The sequence below is a fragment of the Panthera onca genome, chromosome F2 (assembly GCF_046562875.1).
Source record: "Panthera onca isolate mPanOnc1 chromosome F2, mPanOnc1 haplotype 2, whole genome shotgun sequence".
Lineage (NCBI taxonomy): Eukaryota > Metazoa > Chordata > Mammalia > Carnivora > Felidae > Panthera > Panthera onca.
In genome coordinates, this window is record NC_138356.1 from 73073530 (window position 1) to 73097024 (window position 23495).

At 44.9% G+C, this 23495-nt stretch overlaps 1 protein-coding gene across 1 annotated transcript in view; it reads right to left on the reverse strand.

Annotated features, from left to right (window-relative positions):
• Nucleotides 1-15960: 15960 nt before the first annotated feature.
• The window catches only part of LOC132664682 (uncharacterized), a 39641-nt gene continuing 32106 nt past the window's right edge, over nt 15961-23495 (reverse strand). The window contains 2 exon segments of the mRNA XM_060611542.3: nt 15961-16328; nt 16331-16649. Coding sequence (XP_060467525.3) covers nt 16048-16328; nt 16331-16649 — 600 coding nt within the window. The 3' untranslated portion in view covers nt 15961-16047.

Genomic DNA, 23495 nt, shown 5'->3' on the forward strand with positions numbered 1-23495 from the left:
GTGTAGTGCAACATTTATCACCAGTGTGATATCACGTCCATAGTCCCCGGGATTAGGTGGGATATGTGAGGACTGTTTTTGAATCCTACATACCACAGCACATACTGAAGGGAATCTAAGCAGAACAGTGATAGATTAAATCTAGCCTGGGCTAGATATAGACTGATAGGTTACCCCCTCCCAGGTGGATTGATTTAATTTAGGAAATGATCATGGACAAGATTTGTTGTGTTAGAGGCGTCCCGCAGACCCGGAAATTATTTATTTCCTATCTCTCAGAGTGGGAAACCCTAGGAGATAACATTTAAAGGGTGGTGTTGGACGAATGCATATTTTGGCCAGAAAGCAGAGGGAAAAAATTCAAAGGAAAGAAGAAAGGAATTCAATTCTTGTAAGTAGCAGGACTCCACTGTTGGAGAAGGAAAGGGGGCCAAGCCATGAAGCACGAAGTAGTTAGAATGCTCAGTGGAGCATTCGTGTGCGCCTGGTCAGAAAGAGAGAGGAAGGAAATGCCAGAGGCACAATTTGCTGCTGTAAAAGAGGACACGGCGGAGAGAAATGCTACTCAAGACCAGGATCGTTCAGGCTGAGCAAAGGGTGATGTGAGGGGGGCCATGGCAGAGGTAGTGGTCCTCATGAGGTCCCTGGAAAAAACATTTTTGAAGCATCAACAGCAGCCTCGGTTCTGAAGTGGGCAGAAGGTGGTTTTTAAATGGAAACAGATATTTGGATGAGGAGAAATGTAGGACGCCGATTTCTTAAGACCTAAGTCCATAGCACGTAGTGAGAACTGTCACCTCAGGATTTAAAACGCTTGCTCACCAAGATGATGTAGAGGCTGCGATACATGCTATCAGTTCCATGGGGGGTGTCCAAACATCAAAATATCAACGTGGTCAAGGGATTCAAGGGCGTCTGAAGAGGTTCTGAATTAAGAGGAACTTCTGGAGCGCCTGGGTGGCTCAGGTGGTTAAGTGACTTCAGCTCAGGTCATGATCTCGCAGTCTGTGAGTTTGAGCCCCTAGTCGGGCTCTGTGCTGACAGCTGGGAGCCTGGAGCCTGCTTTGGATTCTGGGTCTCCCCCTCTTTCTGCCCCTCCCCCACTTATGCGCGCGCGCTCTCTCTCTCTCTCTCTCTAAGAAACAAATAAACATTAAAAAAAAGGAAGAACTTCCACCAGTGGATATTACTATATTTTGGTAGAAGGCATGAGTTTTATAAGTGCAGTCCTTTAAGAAGGTGGGTTATATAGATTGGTGGGATTTTAAATCCTCCCCCCCCTCGTTATGGAATATAGGCCATTAACACTTGATGGAATATTTCTCCTAAATGAGTCTGAGTTCAAGATCATAGACTCTGGGCAGCTTAAATAGACTGGTTAGCCTCACAGGGAACCCGACACTCATGTTTTTCAGAGTCTCTGAAATTAAGTAACCCGAATAAAATTAAGTGATACAGAGGCTAGAGATTTATGCTTTGTCCATTTTGTGGGTGTACTGTAGGTGCCGAAATAATATTTTCATCTTTGTTAAGTCTTTGGATTCCTTATGAAGGAGTGCTCATCAGAGATTTAGGGTTGGACTTCATACCAGTTTTGAGACCCTGACAGAAATACACTCGTTACAATAAGAGAGCCCACGTTGTAGACGCTAAGGGAATCCCCCCCCTCACCAGGCATCAAGAATCCTAAGAGAGATTGTGAGGAATAAGAAGTTAGAAAGTATTTCGATTTATTTAGATTTTGCTCAGAATTTTTTGGACTTTGAATTTTCTCTGAGCATGACAATATTTTGTTTTAGGAATTAATTCCTTTGCATTGTGACATGCGAGGACACTTGGCCTTTGAACATTGGTTTCTTCCTGTAGAGCTGGAGAATCACTCAGGTGGCCATTTGATCTTTATTGCAGAACCTCTGATGAGCTCTCATGGAGAAGGAGACTGGACTTAATTTGGTAGAATAGGGGATGAATTTTTCAGTTTTAGGTACAACACGGCCTTGGAGTTCATTTAAGTAATATCTGTCGGACACATGTTAGGGCTGCCTGCCCTATCGCGGAGGCAGAATGGTTACAGCTAACCCATAGGACACCCCGAGGTGTGATGGTTGATATTGAAGGAGTGGCTTGATGAAGAAGGAAGCAAGAATTACTTGATAGATTTCCGATCTTCTCTCGCAAGGGGTTGACTGTACCTTGGGGATCCTGGGTTAATGGTTAAGCACTACGAGTTAAGATTTTTTAAAAAAAGCATTTTGAAATGTTGGAGGGAGACCTCCTTTACCCTGGCCTTTTGCTTTCTCTGAAAGGATCCCCATTACAGTCATGTTCCCGGCCTCTCGCTCCACCTGTCATCGCTCCCTATCTCCACCCAAATCAGAAGAGGGCTAAGCTATCTGATGGATGAATTTGGGAGAAAGAATTTGGAATGCATGGCTTATCTCTTCTGGGATCTGTATGCCTTTCCCTTAGGGAAGCCTTCTGACCTTCTCTCTCTACGAATAGTTACCTTAGTGGAACAGATCCCACCCTCCCGCTGCAAGGAGAGTCTGCAGGTTTAGGAACTAAGTTCATTTCAGAGGGGTGTAACTAAGCACATTTGACTACTCGTCTTCAAATGTAGCTGGAATCCACGATGAGGCCAACATGGTTATCCTTAGGTATTGCCTGCTTTGAAGTTGCTTTCGATGCATTGACTGAAACCCAACGAGTACAAAAGCACTAACCAAGGAGCAGAGGTCTGGGTGCTAAATCTAGCCTTGCCTCTGGCATGCCGCAGGTTGCTGGGGAGATCGCGTCTTTTCCGGGGCCTGATTTGTCTTAGATGTACAATGAAGACGTGGGACAAGATGGTCCCCAGGGATCTTCTAGCTTTCATATACTACGGCGTTAATGGGAGAACGCCAGCACGGGGCATGCCGGAGAATGCCAGCACTGCCCCCGCAAGGTGGGGTGGGGGGCAGTTCCTATTTGCTGTCTGAGTTGCCTTATCAGTCGACTTTGAACCTCGTAGTTGTTGTCCGTGCATTGTTGATAGCTTGCTTTGGGGAACTGGCTTCCCAAACCGTGGTGCCATTTAATCACCAAATATGTAGCCAAATGATCACTGCTATTAGGGTCAGCCTAGCTGGAGTTAGTGAAATGCAAAATAGAACAGAGCCTTTTTTGGTCTCCCTAACCATCTCATGTTTAGATATTTCTGATAATTAAGAGTTTGATAAAGGAGACTTTTTTTTCCCCCAGAGAAAGAATAAAAACGCTGCCAAAACCTCCAAGTGGGTTTTCGAATTTGGCTGGATTTAAGAAGGATGTCTACAAGTTTAAATTATCTCTTTTCCCTTACAAATTATTTTAGGGCTGATATTCCTGCCTCCAGTCCTCATGATTTTGTGTTTTTCTCTTTGGCTCTCTCTTCTGCCATCCTCTCTCTAGAGTCACTGTCTGTCACTTAATCCCCTTTATATTTCCAATCACCATAGCACTTGGTACCTTGGCAATCTGCTTTTTATTCCAGCATGATGCAGAGTGAGCGGATTTGGGAAGTTGGAAGCTGGAGGTAGAAAAGCCAGGATTTTGAAGCTTTTTTTTTTTTTGCATGTGATTTTTCTATGGAATGCAGTCGGCCAAGTCCACATAGACATAGAACCTCAGGTGCTTTGCATATTCTGTTCCCTGGCTTTGGAACTCCCACCTCCACTTTCCCTTTTCTCCCCCCTCTTGTGTCTCCAGTAAATACTCTTCCTGTTTTCATCACCTATCTAAAACCCATCGTTCATCAAGTCCCAGCCAAGATGTCACTTCTGCAGGAGGCTTTCCTGGACCTCGGTCTGTCTGCTTCTACAACTCCTTCGTGATGGTCACGTTTGCTGTCGCCTCTCACGGCTCTCGACACTGAGGCCCCTGGAGGCTGGGATTATGCCTGCCCGGCTCACCACTGTATCGCACGTTCTAACAAGGTACTCGGGACAAAGTAGATGACGCATAGTTATTTACTCTGCAATTTATTGAACAAACTAACGAAGGGAGGTGTATGCTGAAGGCACACTCACCTCTCCCGACGTTTCCTTCCACGTGAAGAGATTTTTCGTGATGGTGACAAGGCAAGTCGTGACCCTTCTGTCACTCCTCTTTATGGGAAGAAGAGTGGCTTCTTGAATGTGGGACAAGGAAGAGCATGTATACACAGCTCAGCCTCCCTCCTAGGAGCCCCGTGTCCACATCACACAGAATTACTGCTCTGTTCCTCCCCCGCTCTGCATTTCAAAAGGGTATGTGGTTGGCCTGCCTTTCGAATTAGGAAGCCCTTTCTTGCCAGCCTAAATTCAGTTTTCATCGGTTACAAGGCTGCCGGAAATCCCTACCTGTCTTCTTGTCTAATGTTTTAACTGGCTCGGATCATGAGTGGAGCAGAGAAGGGATTATTTACCGGATCCCTCCAATCACAACAGAAGGCATGAGATTTTTAGCTCGCAAAGGGAACGTGGATTTTTAGAAAGTTAGAAGCGGTGCTGTAGTTAAGGCGAGGCCTTTGAAAAATATTGTGCCAGGAGCTAACGTGATTGGTTGCAGCAACCTGGCGAACAGTTGTTGGGGATCTGTTCAGTGCAAAGGGTGGCACTTGACGGGGGGAGGGGGGGATATGGGGACGGATGAGAGCTATTCCAGGCCTGCTGAAAGCTCACAGTCTATCAGTGAAGACAGACACATACATAAATAACGTTAATTCAAAAGCAAACTGTGATAAGTGCTGTCATGGGGGAATAAACAACACCCGCGGAGTTTGAGAGAGAGAGAGAGAGAGAGAGAGAGAGAGAGAGAGAGAGAGACTAACTTAAAATAAGCCTGGCTGGCTCAGTCCATGAAGCGTCCGACTATACGGCCGGCTCGGGTCATGATCTTGCGGTTTGTGAGCTCGAGCCCCGCGTCGGGCTCTGTGCTGACAGCTCGGAGCCTGGAGCCTGCTTCGGATTCTGTGTCTCCCTGTCTCTCCCTTCCTCCACTGCTCACTCTGTGTCTCCCTCTCTCTCTCTCAAAAATGAATGAACATTAAAAAAATAATAAAATCAAAATAAGGGTAGTGGGAACGTTTGTGAGAGAGAATGGAATTTGAGCTGAGCCTTGAAGAAACATGTTGGAATGTGTTGGAACATGTTTAACCTGGGGCCTAGATCAGGGACGGGGGATCCCTGGATTCCCTGGCACGGAGCAGGGAAAGGCTTTGAACTGTGGTTAGTGAGGGGTCACACCTAGACGGAAGGTGCCACAGTGAAAAATACTCCCTAAAGATCCTCTGTGTGTTGAAAGGTAAGCAAATTGCATGGGGTAAATTGGTGGGCACGTTGTAACAATCTGGGTTGGAGAGATTTTGCCTTGTAAAGTTCTCTGAAATGTTCCCTCATAACCATATCTCACTCTCCTATCCTTCCACCTGGACTAAAATAGAGTGTCCTATGGGGGGCCCCAGACAGGTGGCCTTTGCACAGGTGCATGGATTTTCCTCCGAATAATCCATCTAAATAGGATGTAGCTCCGCTTAGAAGCAGATGTGTGTGTATGTGTGTGTGCATGTGTACCTGCTCCATCTATCCGGATGGGGAAGGTGTATTTCTCTGGTTCACCATCACCCGTGACCCTTGTCACAGGTACCAAAGTATAAGAGAGAGACCAAGCATGGGATCTCTAAGAGATCAGAACTACCCCCAATCCCCAAGATTCAGGCCTCCGATGCACCTGTTGTCCTGAGCCATCCAACTGCTCTTATCTATCATGCTGGGCATTGGTTTTACTATCCAGCATCTAGCGTTTTCCCCTTCGAACAGTGTCCTGACTTTCCCAGTGATGTTTCTTCTCTCCAGGGGCAGCGGTTCATTCAGGGACGGGGCTGGGGCCTCAGCCATCTCATTGGGAAACCATCCCGAAACTTGATGCGACTGCTATGAAAGTACTCTTCTCTAGGGTCGCTGAGCTGGTAGGATAGGAACTTAGAGCCTGCTCACGCAAGGAGGAAGCCCGGCTGGGAGAGCGCAACGGAAAGCAGAGCGTAACTACGGAGAGAGAAAGAGGTCGAAGGACAGTATATGCACGCTTGTATTCAACCAAACACGGAGCCAAATACATTCCTGGAATTTTAAGTGACATGACCTAACTCTTTCCTTTTTATGGCTCAAGCTGCTTTGAGTTAGAGCTCTATCAACTGTGACTGAAAGAGTGCCCATTCATTCACCCTAATGGAACAACACATCTGAGAACTCTCTTTCATGTCTTTTCATCTTACGATGTGCTTCTCTCTTTTCATTTTATGATCCCACTTTCATCTTTAGATGCCAGGCTGCCCCGGCTTGTTTCTGGACTTCCTATCCAGGCAAACAGTGACCCCGGGCCATGCGCCTTGCTCCGGGTCCTGGGAATCCGCTGAGGGCTGAAAGTGGACTTAGGTTGGCCTGCGAGCTTCTGCGTGTAGAGTCAAGGCAAACACAAACGACCAGTATCCGGGGTCCAAGTGGAATCAGACCAGATGGACAAACTTGCAGAGGCATCAGGTTCGAGTCCTTCAGTAACCCAGGCGCCGGGACAAGAACTAGACACATAAAGACAATTTAATCCAGGATGGCAAGGCTGAGGCTAGTGTCTGAGGGTTGGGGTCTGTTTTGGGAGCAGAAAATGGTGACTCAGTAGAATATTCCTGGGGGACTTCTCAACCAATTTCCTGGAGTGGTAATTAAGAGTCAATTTTGCAGAGATTTGAAGGCCAGACTGAGTAGTGAGAATTTATAGTAAAAGAAATGGATCTTCATGACTATAATTCTGGAGGCGATGTGCAAGGGACGAGTGACAAGGAAATCCATTAGAAAGCTCCCTCTGAGGGACGCCTGGGGGGCTCAGTTGGTTAGGCGACCGACTTCGGCTCAGGTCATGATCTCGCAGTTTGTGGGTTCGAGCCCCGTGTCGGGATCTGTGCTGATGGCTCAGAGCCTGGAGCCTGCTTCGGATTCTGTGCCTCCCTGTCTCTCTACCCCTCCCCCGCTCACGCTCTCTGTCTCTCTGTCTCTCTGTCTCTCGATAATAAATAAATGTTAAAAAAAAAAAAAAAGAAAGAAAGAAAGCTCACTCTGATAGGAGATGACTCTGGCTTTGAGCCTGGGTGACTGGAGACAGCTGGCATCATACCTGAGGATAAGGGGGTCCACACAGGAAGCTGGTTTTGCAGGGTAAAGGGAGGAGATTTTGTTAGATTTTAGGTGTGGAATTGAATGTGCCAGTGAGGAACCCAAAGACTTGAGGATCCAGGCAGAGTTAGGGGTCATCCCCTGGAAAACAAAAAGCGAGGCCATGAGTGTGACTGATTGTTCTTAGGGAAAAGTGCCAAGAAAAACCTGCCCCTTGATTCACTTGCTTTATGGAAGAGGGGTGGTAATCCATCTAATCGACGGCACATAAACTTCAAAAAATATACAGTGACTTAGGAGGAAACAGCGAAGCCTAGAACGGGCTCTAATTGGCTGTGGGGAAGGATCCCCTTTGGGGAAGGTATTCAGAGCTTTGTTCCAGTTCATCACGACAGCAAAGCCGGTCTCCTCCAGAAGACCACACACAAACTTGGGCTTTGGAAACAATTGGGGAAAATTAGAAAAAAGGCCACTGCCACATAGAAAGCATCATTCACATTTTTATCTTTTATTTGCAACTTCGTGGCAGAGAGCCTTCCTGCAGGAATGGCGGCTGACAGATTGTATCGGGCTTGGAAGGAATGCATGGACCACTTACTGATGTCAAGAAAAGAAATGTTGTGTTGCAGGCAGAAGAAACGACTGTCGGGGATTATTTATCATTGACCTTTCCCTCTCTCGTGTCCCTGGATTCTGTCTGTTATTAAGCCCTGACAGGGTTTTTTTTTTCTCTAATGTCCCTTGGAGCAGTTTGTCAACCCAAATGTATTATGAACCTACTGTGTGCCAAACTATACCAGACAATCTAGAGAGAGAGAGAGAGAGAATAAGAAATGGTTTCTAACTTCAGCTTACTCAGAGCCAGGCAAGAGAACCGAGAAAACACAACCCTCTTGCTGGTGCCTCCAGGAAACCAATGCTGTGTTAAAGGTAATGATGGACAGATGCTTCCCATTTTGGTTGACAGAAAGGATATTTCTCCCAGGAAGTGATATTTCCTATGTGATTTGTGATATGGCCAAAAATATGAGGAAGAATATTCTAGAAACATGGGAGAAGCACATCCGGGTGGGGGAATAACATCGGATGATATTACTTTATTAACCCATTCAGTCATAACCAAAACTTATTAACGTCCCAGACATGGTACCAGGCACTGGGGATCGAGAGATAGATGAAAGGCATACGGAGCAGTGAGTGTTATTTTTAGAATCCGTTCTCTATGCCCGAGACATTAGTCTTAAACATTTCTCTTTGTCTTTCTTGGATCCCAGTTTCTGTTGACACTTAAAAAACATATAGACCATTCTAGTATCTCTGATGGCTGACCTGAGCCCCTTTATAACATGAGCAAACCGTCTCACAACGAGAGCATTGTTTGGTAGGGCGTTTCATTCACTTTTTGCAACCTCAGTGTTTTCCGTCTAGGGAACTAATGATCTCTCTTTCCCAGGCAGGGGACGAGCTGGGATGGTCCTTGTAACTTCGGATACCCAGAGCAATTAGAAGGCTTCTAGCTACGCTGCCTGGAGAAATGTTCTGATTTCAGTGCTGTCACATATAATCCTGCCTTGGTCAAGACGAAGCGGTGTTTGAAATGACAACATAAGCCCTCTGCCCCATGTGGCGGATGTAAAAATAGACCCATTGCTGCCGGGAGTGCAATGGATATTACCTTTCAGGTTCTTGGATTTTCCGCTTTTCTTTTCCTAACTTCCTTCCCCACCCCAGCCTGAGAGCCTTCAATACACATAAGTAAAGTCCAGTCCAGATGCTAAGAAACAGACATGCTCTGGGCTGCCCTGGGGCCATGTGCCGTCACGGTCGTGACTCAGTTTATCATTTTCCAGTAGCCAGGCCAAGTAAGTCTGGGCCAGGAGACACCGTGAGGAAGTGCAGCTCATTCTGTCAGCCTCTTCCTTCCACAGGGGGTGAAACCGAGCATCGGACTGAATTTTGGAGCAGACTGACCAGATGTTGTGACATCGCATGGACACAGTCCCATGTGACCCCTCGGCCCCCCCAGGCAGACGGAAGCACCTCCCGTCCATCAGTTGTCAGCCTTACAGCACCTTCCTGGTGTAGTGACAGGAACAGATGTGTCTTCTGACCTTCATCTTCCTTGTGCTCTGGTTCCATTTTTCTTCTAGTTGGAGAGGATTCATTTCTTTAAACTCAACCTGGAATCGGTTTTCAGGTTCTACTGATTCCTTCTGTGTCCTCTCTCTCCTATCCAGCCCTGCTTTCCCTCCTCACTCTCTCTACCAAACTCAATCATTTGCTGCCTCATATCAAGACGTGTTGCCCAACTGCTTCTAGATACTATCCCCTAATCCGTACTTCCCATGGCCTCTACTGGGTTTGTATCTCCCTTATTAAAAATGGCTGATGGCTCCCATAAATGCCACATATTCAGGATGATTCAGAATCCGCTGCTCTGCCTTTCTCCACTGACCCAGTGCTTCTGATTCCACGTTCTGCGCTTGTTATATCCATACTAGGGAAGACTGCCCTCTCTGTCCAAAGCCATTTGTCTGGTTGCCTCTGTCCTGTCTTTACGGTGCCCTTGAAACCAGCCTTGAGGGACGGCCAGACCAAATGCCCTCAGTGTTACGAAGAGGCTTCCCCTTCATCAATCTGGCGGAGTCTGCTTGACTCCATATGTCATATATCATTGTCTTAAGCCTCCTAATATGACAGTGATGCCACAGGCATTTCCCTGGATCCAGAGCAGTTTCCTACAACCTGGAGGAACAAAGTAGCTTGAGTTTGGGGAGGGCAACAGGAATTCCAGTGACAACTATTTCAAGAGGCAAGAGAAAGTTAACTTTATTGAGTATCAGGACTCTCTGTGCCAGGAGCAAATCACACCCACAACCCATTTTCCACCTCCCCAGGACTCCGGTTCAAATGGTTATTTGGGGGCGAAATCTGGCCGTAAGAAAAAGCAAGAGCGATCTTTAACAGGAAAATAAATGTGGAAAGATCTCGTGAAAAGATATCATAAAATCTAAAAATCTCTGCCTGATTTTGGGCAATGCTTATTTGCAAGATGCCTCACATATATTATCTCATTAAATCTTCATGATGACCCTACTGAGTACATGTTGTGTCCTTGTCAAAGACAAGGACACTGACGCTCAGCCCTTAACCAAATCCATTCAGGTTATGAATAAAGAAGCCGGGATTAAAGCAAGATTTAGGTAATTTCCATATTAGTATAACCTCCAGTGCCACCTTCGTGGCCACCAGGGACAGCCCCAGCCCATCATTCATTAAACTAATATAACAAATAGCTATTGAGCACCTCTGATGTCACCATGTCATGTGTAAGGGGTCAGGCATTCAGTGGTGAAGAAGACATTTTTTAGGCATCAAGAATGTTAATGTTCTCACTAGGTAATTGTAGGTAAGAAGCGATATACAGGCAATTAGAATACAGAATGACAATTACTGTGATGAGGTAAACAGCATGTCACGTACAAGTGATGCTTTCTGGAAGAAATGGTGTCACAGTGGACACTTGAAGGATGAGTAAAAGGGAATAAAACAAAGGCCGAGTAAAGAAGATCTCAAATGAGCACAGACACATGAGAATTACTGGAATGCAAATATACAGACAGGAGCTAACAGACACCTGAGACTCAAAGAAGTGACCGAAGCAGGCAGTTTTTATACCTTTTAGAGAAACGATACATTTGTGAAGAATTGAAAGGACAGAGAAGTTTGGGCTTGGAGTAGCAAATTAGTGAAGAAGTAACAAGGTTTGTTTTCACAGTCTTCTTGGCCCTAAATCCCCTGTCTCTGGTGATAAGGGCGTCTGTCTCTCTCCTGATACCCAGAGGGCATCTTTCACATGGGAGACTCGTTTCCTGGTTTCAGGGGGACAAAGGAGGGACAGTTGTCCTTCTTACACTGGCTGTTTCTTAAGTTACTGTAACTCAAGATAATCAATATGCTAAAGTGGCATATTTGGGGGCAGCCTGCCCTGAACCCCCATTCACAGACAAGTGCTGATATGAGTAGAGTAGTTGTCCTGGAGAGAAGTAGAGATATTTGGAAGTTGTGGGAGGCAGATTTGATGACAATTGCCCCAGAGAGTTGCCTGAGAGCGTAGCCAGGTAGGATGCTTCCTTGCTCCTCTTGAGAAGCTTCTAGATGAGATCTCTAGGCCTGGGAGCTGGGGGAGGGCTGGACACTGTCCTCCATGAGATGCTCAGAGCTCATTCTCCTGCCTACTTCTGCCCTTCTAGAAGTCCAAGCCTATCTTCTCCGCCATCCTCTGAACTCCTATCCCCTTGCTGATTGGTGTGATATTTTACCCTCCTCTACCACTTCCCAACTCAATTCTTCGAAGCATTCCATTGTGTCCCCTGAGGTCCCCAATCCATGAGCAGTGCATTCCTTATCTTTAACCTCATTTTGGAATATCCATGAATACTTTCCTCACCACTTCTCATGGCGTTTAGCAAGGTTCCCGAAACACAACGTGTGCTTAACAGATATTTGTTGAAGGTGACATTGGAAGCATCTAGACCTTTCTGACTTCTAGTGTCTTACTCAGACTGTAAGTTTGTAACTGAGGCAAGCAGGGGAGTGAATGTATCATCTATCAGGTGGGACGGTGGGGAGACAGAGTTCAACTCAATGTGGTGGGCAAGGGGGGGATGGCCGCATTTTGGGCATGATCCAGGTGAAGGACCTGGGGGTTCTCACATGTAAATGTCAAGGAGGTAGTTGGTATTTACTAGAATGTGGAATGGAGGTCTGGACTGAAGCAAGGATTTGGGAGTCGGCCATCCAGATGGTAACTGAAACTCATTAATCCCACCCGGGATTTTTCCTTTTGGTGCCAAATAATGGTACCGCCCCCCTTCATGGACACAAACTTTCTGACCACAGCCAAATGGTCCGAACTGGGAGAGCAGCCCTCCGGGTTGAGAATACCAGTTATCTGTGTTATTGAAGGATGGTTTGGAATGTGTCAAATGGCTTCCGGAGAACATTTGGTGAAAATCATAGTGTTAAAACAAGATTTGGTCTCAATGGCTATAAAAGAGAGTGGCTGCTTCTGTGGATGTTGTATGTATGGAGCTCCTTTTACGGACCAGGCACTTTACTACCTTATTTCACTTAGTCTTGGCAGATGCGAGGTTTTTACACGTGCTTATGGATTGGAATGTCCTTCTTCAGTCCAGGAAGAGCATCCAGATCTTTTTTAAAGTTTTAACGCAACAACGTAGAACCAAGTACCTAACACTTGAGATGTGCTCAAGAAATACCAGTTCACTCCCTTCTATTTCAGCCATCAGGGGTTTTTGACTTTAGAGTTACCCACGGGCCTTATACCATAGCAACTTCCAGGCAGATGAACTTGACTTTCTTCTAGAAAGTCACGTAGGCACGTACGTCTGTGTCTTTCTAATGCTCAGGCATGTGGCTTGCACCTCATGTTACCTAGCGAGATAGGTAAGCTCTGCTATTAAGAGGTAAGCACGCATGGGCGGAGTCTAATTGGCATCAAAGCGATCATGTTGATTCGATAGGTCACAGTATGTGTAATAATAGAAGCGTCTGCAGGAACAATTAGTCTTTTTAACAGCTAAGCTGGACACTAAGGAAATCAGCACAAATATGGGAAAACTTGGGGTAGCACAATTCACATGCAAACACACACATTCTATATACAGACTTTCCTTGACTTACTATGGGGCTGTGTTCCAACAAGCCCATCATAAGTTGAAAATATCCTAGGTCCCAAATGCATGTGATACGCCCAACCTACCAAATATCAGAGCCTAACTTAGACTAACTTAAACACGCTCAGAACACTTAGATTAGCCTACAGGTGGGCAAAATCATTCAACACAAAGCTTATTTGGTAATAAGGTGTTGACTGTCTCATGTAATTTATCGAGCACTGTGCTGAAAGTGACAAACAAAACGGTTCTAAGTGTATCAGTTGTTTATAGTCATAATAGCTGGCTGATTGGGGGCTGTGGCTCCCTGTGGCTGGCCAGCATCACGAGAGAGGACTTTACTGCCCGTTGCTAGCCCGGAAAGGATCCAAATTCACATTTTGATGCATGGCTTCTGCTGAATGGCTATCTCTTTTGCACTATCATAAAGTTAAAAATCCTAAATAGAAACATCGTAAGTCAGAAACCGTCTGTAGAGACATGTACCCATCTGTCAATCTACCTGTCTCATACCAGCCGTCAGAGCATATCATTATTTGTTCTTCCACATCCTGCTGGAGACAGGGATTTTTTAAAAAAAATTTTAACGTTTCTTTATTTTTGAGAGAGAGAGACACACACACAGAGTGAGTGGGGGAGGGCCAGAGAGAGAGGGAGACACAGAATCTGAAGCAGCCTCCAGGCTCTGAGCTGTCAGCACAGAGCCCGACGCGGGGCTCGCACCCACGAACCGGGAGATCGTGACCTGAGCCGCAGCCGGACTCTTAACCGACTGAGCCACCCAGGCGCCCCACGATCCTCATATCTTGATCCATCCCCCACCCCGTGCCAAGATTAGGTATATAATCTGAAGCCACGGTGACCCAGTCTTCAGCCACTCTCACCGGTGCACTAGCACACCAGGAAAACTTTTCTCCAAGCCTTTACTGCTGCTCTTGCTTCTCCCTAGACTCCCCCCTCTCTCTGGAATATTCAGGGTTTGCTCCCTCAACACCTTGAGGTCTCTGTCCAGATGTCAGCCTGTCACTGAGTCCTTCCCCGATTAGCTTATTCAAAATAGCCACCCTCTGAAATAAGGGGTGAGGATTAAGGAGAGCATTTGTCATGATGAGCCCTGGATGGTGTATGGACTTTGAATTGAATCTCTATATTGTACACCTGAAACTCATACAGCACCGTCTGTTAACTATACTTGGACTAAAATTAAATGATGACAACAAAACAAAACAAAACAAAACGGCCACTGTGTCCCCAGAACTCCTCATTTGTAATTCTCTGCTTATTATGATATTGCAGCATATTATACTTGTTTTGGTATATTGTCTGTCTTCTCCTGAAAGGTTGTGGATCTCATGAGGGCAGGGTTTTTTGTCTGTCTTTATCTTTGTTACCTGCGTAGTTCCTGCAAAAGTGCCTGGCACATACAGAACTCAGTAAATATTTATTCAATGTGTGAATGAATGAATGAATGAATGGATGAACGAGTGACATGTTTCTTATCAGACTCTACTGTATTTCAGTGTCCTCAGTGGCCCTAGCACGCCCGACACTATGGCCATAAGGAAAGTAGGTGGGAGGGGCGCCCGGGTGGCTCAGTCGGTTAAGCGTCCGACAAAAACTTGTCCCTGGTAAGCATCGGTAGTAAATGTTGGAAACAGAACCTGTACTCTGTTATGTCTCTTGCCAGAAGTTATGTCATCGGATGTGCTTCCTTCTCTCCAACGTACAGCCCACCAGTAGGAACAGTTAAATGAATCCCAAATTACAACATCTTCCAGACTGTGGCCCCTGTCACACAGGCCGCAATGGGGGACAAAAGCCCTGTCCTCTCACATTGAGGCGGGCAGGGTTTTAAAGACTTCCCAGCAGAGCGACGAGCAAGTGGAATTTTGCAGGTGGGGCCCGAATCAGGCAATTCAGCATTCCCTTACAATTTGCTATCTCTTTGCTATTAAGCAAGTTATGTTGCCCCTTTGAGTCTTGGCTCTCTCATCTATAAAATATAGTAATTTCAGCCCCACACGTTTGTAGGGCGCATGGAATTACATGACACTTGTACAATTCCCAGCACACTCCTTGGCCCAAGGCACACGTTCCCAGGTATTCGTGTTGTCTCCACAAGGACAAATAGAGTAAAGAGAGCTTGCACCAAGAAATTAGTTTTCCCTGGAAAGATGTGATTTGGTCGGATACATCCTTCACTTTAGGCCATGGGCTGCTTTGAGAGTAGTTTTCACAGGTGACTTCCAGAAATTCAAACTCGGAATAACTTCATTGTGGGCCCATGCTACTGCCCTAAGGCCTGAAATAAAAACATCTAACGTCTTCTTTATCGGATGCTCACAAACCCTTTAAAGGGTAGACAGAGCCCAGATGTTCAGCAACTTTTATTGCTTACGCTGCCGTTTATACCACTCTGATGAGACTATTACAATCCAAACGTCCCCGTGCTTACCCCAGGAAAACAGAAGGTAATTATCATTTCTGTGAGTGTTCCGAGGGCTTTGAAACATTTTTCATCACCAAAGTATAAAAGGGAGGTAATTTTCATTTTATTTGTTTAGTTCTTGATTGTTTCTTCCTCTCTTTTGGGGGGGGGGGTAGGAAATCACAAAAGAGAGTGTTGCATATCGAATTTGGCTTGGTATTAAAACACAGCTCTGTCCTCAGCTTGTTTTCGAAAGTCCACCATGGAATTGTTTCCTGGACTGGGTGGTACAGTGGCCGGGTCTTAACTAAGGTTAAAGTAAACATTGGCTAATGAGATCTGGTTTTGTTGTTTAGTTTTTGTTTTATAGCCATAAACCCAACTCTGCAATCCAGCTAGACTTGGAGAGGAGCAAGGAAAACACGGAACCCATAGGACTGCAGTGAGGCACAAAGATGACAAGATATTCCTAGCAGATGGGGGGTGAAGGGGTGCTCCCCCGCGCTACAGAAGGAATGATCTGGTAGTTAAGATAAAACACAAGTCAAACTTATTAGATTTGTCCACAGTCAGCAATGGTGATCTTCTTTTTTTTTTTTTAATTTTTTTTAATGTTTATTTATTTTTGAGACAGAGAGAGACAGAGCATGAATGGGGGAGGGCCAGAGAGAGGGAGACACAGAATCCGAAACGGGCTCCAGGCTCTGAGCTGTCAGCACAGAGCCCGACGTGGGGCTCGAACTCATGGGCCGCGAGATCATGACCTGAGCCGAAGTCGGCCGCCCAACCGACTGAGCCACCCAGGCGCCCCAGCAATGGTGATCTTCTTACTGGTCTTGCCATTCCTGGATCCAGGGCACTCCATGGCTGTCACAATATTAATGCCCTCTGTCACCTGGCCAAAGACCACCTGCTTGCCATCCAACCGGTCCGTCTTGGCAGTGCAGATGACAAACTGGGAACCATTTGTGTGAGACCCAGCGTTTACCATGGACAAGGTGCCAGGACCCCTATGCTTCAGGATGAAATTCTCATCTCAGATTTCTCCCCAGAGATGGGTTTACCACCAGTGCCATTATGGCGTGTGAAGTTACCACTTGGGTATGTGAATCCTGGAATAATCCTGTGAAAGCAAGAAACTTTATAACCAGATTCTTTCTCCCCAGTGCTCAGAGCATGAATTTTTTTCTGCTGTCTTTGGAACGCTGCAAACAGCTCAAAGGAGACGTGGCCCAAGGGCTTGCCATCCTCGGTGATGTCGAAGAACAGGGCGGGGTTGACCACGGCTGGGCAGCATGTGGATGGCTCTGGGGCAGCAGGGTGTGCAAGGCCAAGGTCTGGTTTTTTAAACTCTTGCTTCTGAGCAGAAGAAAATGCAAAGACTAAAATAAAGCAATCTGGAAAAGTCCAATGTGGATTCCAAATCTCCCACTCTGTCCATATCCCCAAGCTGCTGTTCTTGGAGGGGAGTCTGAGCAATGTTGGAGCTGCTTTGAGTGCAAAATACTGTGCTCTCAGCTTTGGCATGGACCCGATCTTCGATCTTTCCTTGGTGAGAATGAACTGCCTACATCTGGAGCACCTGCTTGTGTGTTAAAGTGAAGAACCGTGGTCCAACTCCAGGTAAGCTCTGCATCAGTGGCCCTGGGGATGTAGCCTAGGAATCCATTTTTTTTCTCTCCTTAAATAAGTTCCTCAAGGTATTCTTATTCATCCTGAAGTGCACAGATCGGTTAGATGTGTGTGCACACATCTGCCAGTTTCCCAACTGGATAGAAACTAGTTTGGTTCGGTTAGGAAAAGAACCCCCCTCCCCACCCCACCAATCACCAAAATTAAAAAAGAAAGATGTTTTGTAAAAAGCCTGCTCATCTCAAAACCTCCCTCGTCTCCTGCTTTTCATCTGTGTGGTGTTCTCTCTCGTGATTACAAAGCGTTCCAAATGGTTGCAGTCATTTTGAGCATGTTCCCTGAGATCGTATCTCTTCCAAGCTCCGGGGAGAAGAGGAGGTCAGAAATAAGTTCCTGAGGTGGGAGCTCGCCTTGCAAGGACGCAGCTCTCTGTAACTCTGGCCTTGGCCTCCTTTCCTTTAAGCAACTCCTTCCCAGCTTGTTTGACTCTTTACCCACAACCCTTCAATGCTCCCAGCTGGAATTAGTCACTACGCCCTCTCCTAGCCAGTGAAGCTCCTTATCTAGTTTGCTTCACTTATTCCCGTCTCCCTTGCAATGAGTTAAATCAAAGGAAAAGTCATTTGCGTCGTGCTCTCCGAAGCATTTGCACATACGTGACCTCAGCACTCTTCACAATATACTCTAGTTGGGCATTGGGATGCTTGCTCCTTGGTTTACGAAAAGATGCCATGGCTTCAAAGATTAAGTGACTTTCCCAAGATTAGGAAACTAGTTAGAGGTAGAAACAGAACATCTTCTTATAACATTGTTGTGTGTGTGTGTGTGTGTGTGTGTGTGTGTGTGTGGAAATTATGGAGTCTTCTGCCTATTTCGTTAAACCACAAAATTGTTTAAATTAAGCAGCTATATGTACCAGAAGCATATTAGATACTTTGGAATATAAGAATATCAGCAGAGTATCTTCCATTAAGAAATTTACAGTCTTATTAGATCGTAAATCATAAAAAAAAAAACAACTTTCACCCTGGCTATGGTCTGAATGTTTATGAGCCCCCTCCCCACCTTAAATTCATAAGTTGAAATGCTAACGCCCAATGTGGTGGTATTATGAGGTGGAAACTTCAGGAAATGATGAAATCATGAGGGCAGGGGCCTCACGAACAAGATTAGTTCCCGTATAAAAGAGTCCCCAGAGAGCTCCCTTTCCCCTTCTGCCACACAAGGGCACAATGAGAAGTCTCCAATCAGAAAAGAGCCTTCACCCAACCACGCTGGCACTGATCTTGGACTTCAACCTCCATGATATTGTTTATAAGGCATATGGTGTATGGTATTTTGTTATAGTGGCCCAAACAGACTAAGACGACCCTGTAGTATAGGTATTTATCCTTTTCCCCCTCAAATTAAAAAAAAAGTTTACTTATTTATTTTGAGAGAGACAAAAACAGCACAAGCTGGGGAGGGGTAGGGAGAGAGGGAGACTCCCAAGCAGATTCCATGGTGCCAGCCCAGAGCCTGATGCGGGGCTCACACCCATGAAACCGTGAGGTCATGACCTGAGCCCAAACCAATAGTTGGATGCTTAACCGACTGAGCCACCCAGGTGCTTCCCTTCCCTCCAATTTTTTAAGCATCCGTATATTTGACACCACACCAAGAGCACGTAATTGAAAAACAAAATAACAGTACAGCACAACAAAGTAACTGCCACTAAGAATCTAAATGCAGAGGAAGAGAGACCGACCCACTAGATGAGCCGCAGGGTGTGTTACATTGTGGCTAAGACCTTGTTCTTTGGACACATACTTCTTGGATATGTTTCTTGTCTTTACCACTTAATACCTCTGCGATCTTGGGTGAGAACTTCTATGTGTTACTCCTTGATGACTAAATAAGTATGTAAAGAACTTAAAACAGATCCCTGGAACAAAGTGCTCAATAGGTGTCCATAACAAGAGCAACAACGATAAAAAATAATGCAATGTTACAATTATTACTTAACTTTAAGTCTTTGGCCGCATTTGGGAAGATATTAGCCGTTATCTCTTTAAAATATTTTTCTTCCTCGTATTTTTTCTCTTTTCCATCTGGAGCTTAGCCTTTTTGATCTTAACAGTCCTAAGGCTCCTTTTCTTTTTCAATCACTTTCCTTCTCTGTTGTTCAAACTCGATAATTTTTATTGATTTTACTGATGGTAGCATGAAGTTTACTGACTTTTTCTCTATCATCTCTAATTTGCTACTGAGCCCATTCAGTGAAAAGTATTATTTTTCAGCTGATCCTTTGTTATAACTTCTATTTATCTAATTACATGTTGTTTCTTTTATTTCAAAAGTGGTTACCCTTACTTTGTGGAGCATGGTTAAATTAACAGCTCGGAAGTCTTCTGTCTATAAGAATTCCAACATCTCCATCACCTCAGGGTTAATATCTACAGTTGACTTTTTTTTCCTTGCAAGATATTATAGTTTCTTCATTCTTCATGTTTATAATTTTGGATTATATCTTGGACATTTTGAATATTGCAAGGGCCTAAATCTCATTTAAATCCTATAGGGAATATTTTTTATTTGTTTCAGCAAGGAATTGCCCTAGTTCAAGGTCACAAATTCCTACTGTCCTTTTCTCTGGGCTGCGGTTCCAAATGTAGGCTTAATTTTCAAAGCCTTTGAAGGACCACTTAGATTTGTCCCACGTGTGTATCATGGAGTGGCCAGTCTGGGAGCTGGGTGAGGATTTACCCCGTTGTTCAATTCTCAAAGTCTTTTGTATGCAGTTTAAGACCAAGCTCCATGAATGCACAGCTCGAAGGCGAGCCCAAGAGTTCAAGGGCTCATACCTTTTATGGCACCCCTTTATTTCCCTTTGGTTATTTTCCAGACACATTCTGGCTCCCCAAATCCATCCCATTCATCCCCAGTCCCACCTTTGTTTTCTGTCTAGGAAAGGACACTGTAGGTTCCCAGCTTTGCCATGTTCTTTCTCATACTGAGACATCAGGGGCCAAAGAACCAGGGTATATGGAATGGTAAGAAGGAACACCTCCCACTCCCTTAGTGCAATGGTTTCCTGGTCAGTAAGGCTTCCTCTGCCAGTCCCCCCACTACTAATGTCATGGGATTGCCTGGAGACTGGGTTGGGAGAGAAGGAAAAACAAAACCAAAACAAAACCAAGGGACTCTACTCTTCTCTCTGACCCATAGGAACCCTCTTTCCTATCTATTCCTTGGACCAGAAAGAGAAGGTTATCATTATTATCATTTTTAATCTTTGTACACGTCGAATTGTACCCCCACCCTCAATTCATATGTTGACATCCTAACACTTGCACGTCAGAACACGACTTTATTTGGAAATGGGATCATTGCAGATGTAAGTAGCTCAGCCACACTGGACTAGGACGATCCCCTAATCCGGTATGGCTGATGCTCTTATAAACAAGGAAGCTTGGATGTCAATACATATAAAGGGAAGCTGATGGAAGGAGACAGCCATCTGCAAGCTAAAGAGAGGCTTGAAGTAAATCCTTCCCTCACGACCCTCAGGAGGAACTGGCAGTGCTTACACCTTGATTTTGAACTTCTATCCTCCGGAACTGTGAGATAATACATTTCTGTCTTTTTTTTTTAAGGCACCCAGGGTGTGGTACTGTGCTCTGATAGTTCTAGCAAACTAATACAGAGCTCACATCTGGTGCACACTTACGGGTTTCAGACTGTCTTTGACTCCAGGCTCAGAAATACTGGAGGAGGAAAAAGAGGAAAGTCATCACTGGTTTGGTGTTATTTCGAGTTCTGCTTTCCTTCCCCAATCTGCCTGCTACCGCTTTTATTTTATTTTTATAAATATTCTTCAGATCGCTACTCCATGCATTCTGTCCGGGGTTGTTCACTGCGTGGAGCAGGAGGGACAGGACGGAGTGTGCTTACTCAGCCTTGGCCAGAACCGAAACTAACAGTTTTGGGTTTGCTGCTTCCCTCTCCTTGTTTTGATTTTACAGGGTTGATTTGAGGAAAAGGATCTTATGTTATTCCGTCATCTTGCCAAGATGTTGAAACAAGGAGCTCTCAATCTTCTTTCCTTCTAAGACCGATTTCCTCCAGGCTCAGTTTAGAGACGTTGACATCTTTTTGGTTGCAATTTAAATGTCTGAGTTCACTCTGTTCATTATTTTTCAGGGCTGAGGGCGTTTTGGACTCCGTGGCAAAAAAAAAAAAAAAAAAGTGAATTATTTCTCTTCACCTTTAATGATGAAGAAATGGGTACCCAGTGGCAAGGCATTCTTAGGAAACCTATTTCTGATTCATCTGAGTTTTATCCAATTCGATTCCATAGACCTTTATTGTTCTTTTTCTTCTCCCCCCCCCCCTTTTTAACTTTACAAACAACACTAAAAGAATGAGTTAGACAGGATTATTTTCCTCAAGGAATTTAGGCAAACTGCCCGTCAGAACCCTGATATACTCAATTTATAGAATAGGAATAATTATACCCACCATACAGATGTTGTGTGCAGATTTTGAAATATATGAAAGAAAAAAACATCTTGGAAACATAGTGTTATGCCAATGAAGGGTTATGATATTTTATTTGTCCTAAATGTGCCCTCTTTCTAGCTTTAAAGGAGCCTGAGGATAGGATGTTGGGTTTAGCTGAATAAAACTATGTTTCCTTTCTCCACACTGCTTCAGATTTTGTTTCCACCTCTTCTCAACTTAATATTTCAAGGCAGAGCACTCCCCATACTTTGAGTCTGGAATGGTACAACAGTCTCTGCTGGCCTTTGCCCTTTGGGGGAGCATCCCAACCATCATTAAGTCTTTTTGAAAGAACAAGTACCAGCCATTATACACAATCTTCCACCAACAGCATGTTATAGTCCACGAACAGACTCCCTGGATCTCATAAAACAGGAGACTATGTCATATTCAGACTTAAGAGAAAAAGGTGAGGTATGAAAGTGCATAACCCCTTAGGCTGACATATAACTTGCCTTGGCTCTTGAAGCTACCCTCAGTCTCTAGTATCTTTATTTTCCCCATTTCTCAACCTGTCAAAATAGGACGCATTTATTCGACAAGTAATTTCTGAGCCATATTGTTTTGATTTGGCAGTGGAGAGAGTAGGGAAGCTTCATGTTTTCAAGGGGCTGGCATGCTGATGGGAGAGAGTGGAAAGAAGAAGGAAGGGAGGGAGGGAGGGAGGGAGGGAAGAAGTAGGGAGAGAGAGAGAGAGGGAGAGAAAGAGAGAGAAAGATATCAGATAATGATAAATGTTGGGAAGGGAATTATAACGGAGAATAGAGAACAGTGAAGTGTCAGGACAAGAGTCTCAGAGACCCATGAAAGTCTAGAGCAGGAGCACTCCAGGCAAAGGAAATAGCTATTTCAAAGGCCCTAAGGTACTCTTGGCACAAAGGAGGAATAGACAGTGGGTTAGGATGGTGATGACTTGGGGCATGTGGGACACAATGAGGTCATAGGGATGGTCACTAACCAGATACAGACTTTGCAAGTCAATGCAAGGAGGAGTTTGGATTGTAGTCCAAGTGTGATGGAGGCATTAGTGGTTTTTTAAGCTGGGAGTAACAAGTTCTGATTTACTCTTTAAAATTTTCACCCTGTCAGTTATGGGCTTCTCTTTGAGGACCACTTTGAAATGTCTCTTCTGTCAAACATTCTTCCCTCAAATAACCGGGCAAAATCAGTTCCTCCTTCATCTTGGGCTTGAGTGCAGATCACCATCACATATAGTCATTTGGAGCTTGGTGATGAGTCCAGCTTAATTGAACCTGAGTATTTCTCTTCTGTAAATAGAAGGATGGTACCTAAAAGAAAATAAGTACACAGAAAAGGCTGTGGCACTTAGTAGGCTCTTGGTAATTTCTGGTGCACTACAAGCCATTAGCACTTTGAACCTAAAACTTAGCATTTATTTTATCTTAAGTTCTAGCTGGTTATTTGTATGTCTGGTTCATCCCAATGACTGACTTTCTTTAAGAAAGATATTTCTTACATTGGTACCCCCTTCATCCAGTAGAGTTATAGGAACGTCAAGAAATCACAAATTGCGGTGTGTTCACCAAAGTCCGTTTCTTTCTCATCCTGTATAAACAGCTAAACAAGATTTCCCAACCCTCCAGTTAAGTATGACCACGTGACTGAGTTCTAGCCAACTGGATGTACTTGGAAGTGATATACACGATTGGCAATCCTCGCCCTTAAAAGCTTCCCGGGGGTGATTCTTCCAGTCCTTTTTCTTATTTGCTGGCAGAGCGAAGAATTATGAGGCACTGGGGAAGGGGTAGAAAGAAGCCAGGGACCCTGAACCACTGTGAATCCTACCTGCTGGAGGGAAAAAAGAAATCTTACTTTGATAAGCTATGAAGACACCAGAGCTTCTCTTACACTCTGCCGGTGTTACCCTAACTAGTGCGATGTACCATCACGTGTGTAGAACTTGTGTTTGCCTTCACATATTTTGTCTCCTTTACTCTTTTCTATCATGGAGGATGCAAGGCAAGGCAATCTAATTTTTCCCATTTTATACAGGAACTCTGTGGGGAAGGT